Source organism: Pieris rapae, chromosome 19, assembly GCF_905147795.1.
Source record: "Pieris rapae chromosome 19, ilPieRapa1.1, whole genome shotgun sequence".
Classification (NCBI taxonomy): domain Eukaryota; kingdom Metazoa; phylum Arthropoda; class Insecta; order Lepidoptera; family Pieridae; genus Pieris; species Pieris rapae.
In genome coordinates this window covers 6,006,610-6,014,601 of record NC_059527.1, presented here as the reverse complement: position 1 = coordinate 6,014,601, position 7,992 = coordinate 6,006,610, and the positions used below count along the sequence as shown (strand labels likewise).

Here is a 7,992-nt window from a genome sequence, read left to right as displayed (position 1 = left end):
TAAAGCTTACAAATGAAAACGAAACATTAAATAGCTTAGTTATAAAACTTTATATAAACATACTTGAGCAACACAGTAATATGATAGCTTTACATTTTTTTTTTTTTTTTTTTGGTTTCTCAATCACACCAAGTTTCTCTCTGAAATATTGAAATTTTACTTTACATAGAGCTTTTGTAAATATATCAGCTAACTGACTATTAGTACTAACATATTTCAAATCTATCAATTTTTGTGCGTATTTTTCTTTTACAAAGTTATACTTAATATCAATATGTTTACATCGTTTATGAAAATCATTATTCTTGATCAAACAAATAGCACTTTGATTATCTATATGAAGATTAATACAACTCTGTTTATATTCGTTAATATCAAGCATTAACTGCCGAACCCAGAGAGCTTCTTTTGTAGCACAGCAGGATGCCATAAACTCTGCCTCAGTGGTAGACAGAGCGACGGTTGATTGTCGTTGAGTGCTCCACGTCACTGCTGCTCCATTTTTCATGAAGATGTAACCAGTGATAGACCTTCTGGTGTCAGGATCATTGGCATAGTCGGCATCAGAGTAACATTCAAGTATGTTACTTTGAGTTGATCTGAAACAGAGTCCAAAATGTTTTGTTTCTTTTAAATACTTAAAAATACGCTTTACCGCATTCCAATGCATCTGATCATAATTATTGAGGAAGCAAGCAACTGTCGACACTGCATACATGATGTCAGGTCTGCTCACTATTGCAGCAAATATGAGAGAACCCACAGCTTCTCTGTAAGGAATGTGTTTGTTGTTGCTATCAGACTCAGTGCTTTTTACCAAAGTAACATGCGGATCAGCAGGAATGCTATTAGTATTGGTATCACACATGTTAAATCTTTTCAGCATCTCTTCAATGTATGTACTTTGATGCACAAATATATAATCATCACATCTTTCTATATGCATTCCTATAAAATGTAATGATTTACAAATCTTTACATCAAATTCTTTCTTTAAGTCATTTATTACTTGAGTAAGAGCAGAGGCATCTGTAGACAGTAATAATCCATCGTCCACATACAGTAATAAATATATTTTAATACCATTGATGCAGCCCACATAAACACATCTGTCAGCATGACTGTTCTTAAAACCATATTTCTTTAAAACATTATCAAATTTAGCATTCCAACACCTAGGTGATTGTTTTAAGCCATACAAAGATTTCTTGAGCTTGCATACAATATCTTTTTTAACAGTAAGGCCCTCTGGCGGCGTCATGTAAATCTGTTCTTTCAACTCACCATATAAAAATGCAGTTTTAATATCAAATTGTATCATTGACATTTTCTGTTCTGCAGCAACAGATAAAAGTAAGCGAATTGAGTCATACCTGACAGTTGGTGCAAATGTCTCAGTATAGTCAATACCGCTTTTCTGTGTGAATCCTTTAGCGCATAGCCTTGCTTTGTACCTTAGTCCTTCAGTTTCATTCTTTATACGAAACACCCATTTACATCCTATAACTCTAGCTTCAGGTGGCTGTTCTACTAACTGCCATGTACCATTATCACTATGTGCTTTCAGCTCTTCTTCAATCGACTTCATCCACAAGTTAGAGTCTTTTGATGACAATGCTTCTGCATATGTTTGTGGTGTGACAGAGAGTGGTACATTACTTGAGCATAGGTATGTCTTAGGTTCTGTGTTCTTTTTAATTTTATTTCGAGGACGAAGTGTAATATTAGAACTCTGAGGATACTTCACTGACATCTCCGGTACATACTCAGGGTCATCAGAACCATCGCTGTGATCCACGGGTGTATGAGACGACAAATCTGTGCTGTTATCTTCACGGTTTGAAAAACTTTCAATTACATGATCTGATTCTTTATTTTCTGATTCTGACAATGAGAGAGGAACCACATTTCTTGTTATACTATTCTCTAGGAAAATTACATTTCTACTTTTTATGATATTTTTTGTTTTGGAATCTAATAATCTATATCCTTTACTATTTTCACAATAACCAACAAAAATAAGTTTCTGTGATTTAGAGTCCCATTTCTTAATTTTCTCTTTAGGTATTTGAGCCATTGCATAACAACCAAATATTTTCATGTGACTTACATCAGGTTTCCTTCCACTCCACATCTCCTCAGGTGTTTTATAATTTAGTGCTCGTGTAGGTGAACGGTTCACTATGTATGCTGCTGTCATTATTGCTTCAGCCCACAAGTTTTTCTGTAAGTTAGCATTGATTAACATACATCTGGCTTTTTCAAGCAGTGTCCTGTTCATACGTTCAGATAAGCCATTTTGTTGAGGCGTGTATGGAATTGATGTTTGAAGTTGTATGCCGGATGACTTCAAAAATTCAGTAAAATCATTATTTATAAACTCAGTTCCATTATCGGTTCTTAATACTTTAATTTTAGTGTCAAGTTGGTTCTCTACAAGACATTTGTATTCTTTAAATTTATTAAGACATTCAGACTTTGATTTTAAAATGAAAACAGTCACTTTTCTAGAATAATCATCAGTAAAGGTAAGAAAATACCTTGCATTTCCAAGTGACTTCACTTCCATGGGCCCGCATACGTCGGAGTGAACAAGTTCTAGCAATTTTGTTGCTCGGAAACCTTCACTTTTGAATGGCAAGCTTGTTTGTTTACCTTCTATACAGGAAATACAGGTCACATTACTGCTCAGGGACATTTGCACACCTTCAGCACAGGTGTCCAGCTTCTTCAGGTCAATGTAGTTCAAATGACCCATACGCTGATGCCATAAGTAGAAATCATCATTTTCTGTTGAAGCAGATATGTATGCTGGAATACTATGTGTATTTAGCCTGTACATATTATTTATCATTTTAGCAGCTGCAACTTGCTTGTTTGTTTTATTCAAAATTTTACAACCTTGTTTGTCAAATTGTACTTGACAGCCACTATTTATTATCTGACTGACAGAGAGAAGATTCGTAGCCAACTCAGGAATATAGAGAACATTCTGTACCTTGATAGTTTCCAACTTACCTTGTGTATTGACAACATTAATATTTTCCTTTCCACAGGCCTTCACAACTAGCTTCTTGTCATTAGCTACTCTTATTGTGGAAATTGGAGGTGTAATTTCATCGTAAATCAAGTTACGATTCATTGTCATATGCATTGAAGCTCCAGAATCAATATACCAATTATTGTCGTTGTTTATTGTTGCAGATAGCACAGCAACATACCCAGAATCTGTGTTCTCCTTAGACTTCTGTTCCTTTTTCTTACTTCGGCAATATTTGCTTATATGCCCATATTGATTGCACACATAGCACCTTGGACCTTTACTTGTTTTGTTTTTATCTTGAGCTTGTTTGACAAACTGATTTCCCTTACTTTTGACATACAATGCACTAGACTCAGAGCTTTTCACTTCTTGCAGAAGCTTAGTCTTCACAGAATCAGCTGTAATTGTCACACCAGAGCTTTCAAGTGCCATGATCATTGGTTGATACATTTCTGGTAAACCGGCAAGTAATAAAGTCCCAAGCCATTCATCATCGACTTCAAAACCAATGTTTCTTAACTTGTGAGCAGTGGTCATGATCTTGTTAACATAATCTTCAATGTTCAGACAATTTTCAAGTGTTGTATTGATCAGATCTCTCAACAGACCAACTCGGCGTGTCAAACCTTTGTCATCGAAAGCTTTGGCTAAATTATTCCAAACTTCTTTAGCTGTTTTGGCTTCTTGTATATGTACATAGTTGATGGGATGTACTAATAAGATAATTTTCGACTTCGCTTTTGTGTTAAGTTTGGGATCAATTGCTTCATTGTCTTTCACGGTGACACAACTCCATAATTCCTCATGTTCGAGGTAGGTTTGCACTGCAAATCTCCACGTAGGATAGTTTTCTCTTCCAGTCAGCTTTTCAATCAGTGCCATCGTATTATTTGAAGACATTTTTTGCTGATGAAGAAAATTGAAAAACGCGTGGCGAGTTTTGAGGTTATACTGAACTCAATTTCGTACTTTTCACTTTAACTATTTTGTTTTTAAATAAAATCAGGTGGTCTGGGCCCATAACCTGTTAAATGAAACGAGTATTTTATTTAATCACTGTGTTAATTATATTTTAATGTTAACCAGACCATGGCGAAAAAGGAAGTAAGCTTAATTATATTACCCAGAGCAAATCATAGATACCAGATATAACATAGACAATAAGTAATGTATTCTATAATAATTGCTGAAGGCACCAAATTTACATTCCATAGACTAACAATAGTAATAAACAGAACACCTAATTTCTCCAATCCATATTCCCAAATATAAATATCTCTATTTTAGTTTTACATAAAAATACGCAAAAATGATCACTAATAGCAATTGAAACGATTCAAACGATACAAGTTTTTGTTTTTTTAAGCCTATTCGATGATAACCATTAAAATATGTTTTAAATAATAAGTGGGCCTCTGAGCTTAATGTAAAGGCTTTTATGTTTTTGTTTGGTATTTGAAATAAAAGAAACTGTATGTATAATATCACTGTAATTCTCCACAATTACTAATTATAACTTTTGCACTGACAGTCCCACTTTTGCTTCCATATCTCTCCATTTTTTTTAATACATCAAGACCTGACACCACATGACCAAATACAACATGTTTATCATCGAGCCATTCCGTTCTGAAAAAAAAAATATTATTATCAGACCCCTTAGTCTTACTCTGCAAGTCAAAAGCGAATCTAAAGCACCGACAGTATATCTTATACTTATATATCCCTTATTAATGAGAACAAGTTCAGTCTAGGTTTCAAAATAAAGCTATATTTTATACAATACACTGTCATAAATGAACACACAAAGTTATTTATTCAAAATTGTGCAATTGGACTGGTTTAATTTCTATGACTAAATCCTCCTGATATTCAAATATTATTGTCTATTATAAAATATTTTTTTTATTATATACATTTATCATAAAAAAACTGGAATATCTATTTCTAAATTAAAATTTTTTAATGATAATTTCACTTAGTGGTTAACCTTAATTAAGACAATAGATCTTCTTACATTCTTTTTAGATACCTATAAAACATGGATTTAATCTAGTTTTTTATGTTGAATTAAAAAAGGAATATGAGAACATACTTGGCTGTACAAAGGAAGAACTGTGATCCATTACTATTGGGTCCCGAGTTTGCCATACTCAATATTCCAGGACCTGTGTGTTTCAAAATGAAATTTTCATCTTCAAACTTTCTGCCATATATTGATTTGCCCCCAGTGCCATTGTGGTTTGTAAAATCACCTCCTTGACACATCTGATACTTTGTTAGGGAATTTAAAATAAATTACCATTCAAATAGTAGTAAAATATCCTATACCTATAGATTACTTCTATACTCTAGTATAGAAGTAATCTATAGGTTAGTTATATACATATACTAGAGTAGTATACTACTTTTATGTCCATAAAAGTAAAAACATTAAAATATACCTACACTGAAAGCAATATACGTCATTACAATACACAACTGAATGTAATTATGAAAGGGTTTGAAAGTAGAAGTACAGACTTTAAAGTAAATACTGGTGACCTTCTTTTATTTATACTGGAAAAAATATATAGACTTTGTTCCCTGGGGCAAGCTATGTATGAAAATATTTAAAAAGGATACAAAGTCAGGAATAATCCTGTGGATCCCACTACCCTGATATCCAAAGCCTTTTTCATGTGTGCACAGAGCTCTAAAATTTTCTGCTGTCTTAGGTACAATGTCAGCTCGCAGCATCATTATTATTCTGCCTATTTCTTGTTTTCCAACACTTATGTCAAAGTATACTTGTGGATTCTTTTTCTCTGTTGGCTTTGCGGGAATAGGCTGAAATTAAATTTTTTCATCATGATTAGTTTAGTATATTTTAGATAGACAGCTGAAAGTGATAAATGTTTATACTATACCAAATTCTCATACATTTTGTTTTATTCTAGTATTACATACACTTATTTTATAATGTATAGTTGGTCTCAAAGGTCATTGGCAAATTATTTTTAAATTTCAAACATTATTTTATTTAAAAAAAATATTATTGAGTATATTGAGATTGATTGACTATTTTTAAATGATCGACTATTTATTATATTTGCATGGCGTTTGAAGTTGCTCAAAAAGTTTAATATAATACTTAGGTTTGTGTACCTTACTTATGATAGGTAGTCAAGGTAAGTCTGGTAAGTCTACAGTGTTGATGACAAGAAAAGAACTGGCTGGCCACACTACACAAGAACACCAGCAGTAATGAAAGCTATGAGGGCCGGGATAACAAGAAATTGATGGCTTTCCCGATGAGTGTCAGTAAGAAACCAGTAAAAAAGTTTTAAATGAAGATTTTCGATATGGAAGAGAAGTACAATAAACAGAATGATAGAGCAGGATTTCTGAAGAAGCTGGAAATAAAGTTCCGATGGTGCAAAATGGACATCATCCATCATCAGTATAGTCTGGTTGGGAGTGTCCTATTAGGGGTCAACTAAGGCAAATTTTTGGCAAAAAGGGGGTCAGAACCAGTGAAAAATGATCAAGAGACATTTTTGGATCAGCTTCTCAAAGACCTGCCCGGCTCTTTATTTGCGTGACATCAATTCGTGTTCCTTCATCATTTCATCTTTAAAAATAGCTGTCACTGAAATCAACATGAATATGGTGCATGTTGCAATAGACTGCCTGTGGCGCCTAAGGGCCAATATTTAAAATAAAGGAGGTTATTAACAAATACTTTTATACTTTTCCTATAAATTATATAATATATAACTCATTGAAAACTGATCAGTACTTTTGTTTTTATCATAATTTCCATTTTTGACATAAGTAACAACATTTGGGACCAACTATGTATACATAATATTTTAAAAGTACATACAGTGCTCTCTGTGTCCATTTTTTCTTCATTGCCCTTTTCTTGAGCATCCTTATCAACATCAAGGGTCTCTCCAGCATGCTTTTGAAGCCAAGTATCTTCTGACCACACAGGCCTTGTTGAACCCTCTTTTATCCTTTGTGGTGCTGCTACATTGACTCTTATTGTTCTTCCAAATAACTCTGAGTCATTCTGGAAGTAATTAAAATTAACTATAGAAGTACAAATATTTTAGACATCTTTCTCTGATGACAATGAATAACTTATGACCAGACTTTTTTTTATTATTTTAAATACAAGTTTAGTTTTTAATCATGTTGGAAACTTGATATTAAGCAATATTATAGTACTTAATACTTACTTACTTACAGAAATGCTTGTTATTATATTATAAGCTACCTGGTAATAAAAAAGGATAAACTTTTAGCATGAAGTCGTAGAAATATGATTTAACCAAAACTAGTATAGCAAGAAAAGTCATAGGTTTTACTAAGTAAAAAACAACTTACCATGTTATCAATAGAAGCTGCTGCGTCTTCAGCATTTTCAAATTCAATAAATGCGAAGCCTCTATGTTTCTCAGTTTCATAATCTAATGGTATTTGAACATCAACAAGATCACCAAATGGGACAAATGCCGCATGTAAAACCTTCTCATCTACTTCTTCAGCTAAACCACCAACATAAATTGTCCGCTTAGAATTGGGTTTGCTACTCATTTTGAAATCTCCTATAAGTGAGATCCAATTAATAAGATTTCTAAAAATTTAACGAGAAATTCGAACACAAATATTTCCCCGCTCGGTGTGCACAGTGCAACCAAAGAGTAAGTGCAACTCTAGGTGTTACAAATTCAAAACATATCAATTTATCTTGACATTTGACAATCAACAGACGTAACCTAAAAATTTAAACGTTAATTTTTAACTGTTTGCAGTAATTGTCATAAAGAACACAAAAATTAAAGGACTAAAATTATAATTAAAACTATTTAAAGTAATGTCCTCTCTTGGAAAGTAATGGTGCATGTCTACATATAATTGTCATATTAAACTTTTTATTTTACTTTGTATTACTATTAGTT

The 7,992-nt window shown here is 32.9% G+C and overlaps 1 protein-coding gene across 1 annotated transcript; it reads right to left on the bottom strand.

The window, feature by feature from the left end:
- Nucleotides 1–4,516: 4,516 nt before the first annotated feature.
- LOC110998539 (peptidyl-prolyl cis-trans isomerase E) lies at nt 4,517–7,754 on the bottom strand. Its single transcript, XM_022267234.2, has 5 exons — nt 7,418–7,754; nt 6,912–7,100; nt 5,669–5,872; nt 5,139–5,311; nt 4,517–4,672 (listed from the first exon to the last, which is right to left on the bottom strand). The coding sequence occupies exons 1-5, from the start codon at nt 7,625–7,627 to the stop codon at nt 4,528–4,530; spliced, it is 921 nt and encodes a 306-aa protein (XP_022122926.1). The 5' UTR covers nt 7,628–7,754; the 3' UTR covers nt 4,517–4,527.
- Between the last annotated feature and the right edge of the window lie 238 nt (nt 7,755–7,992).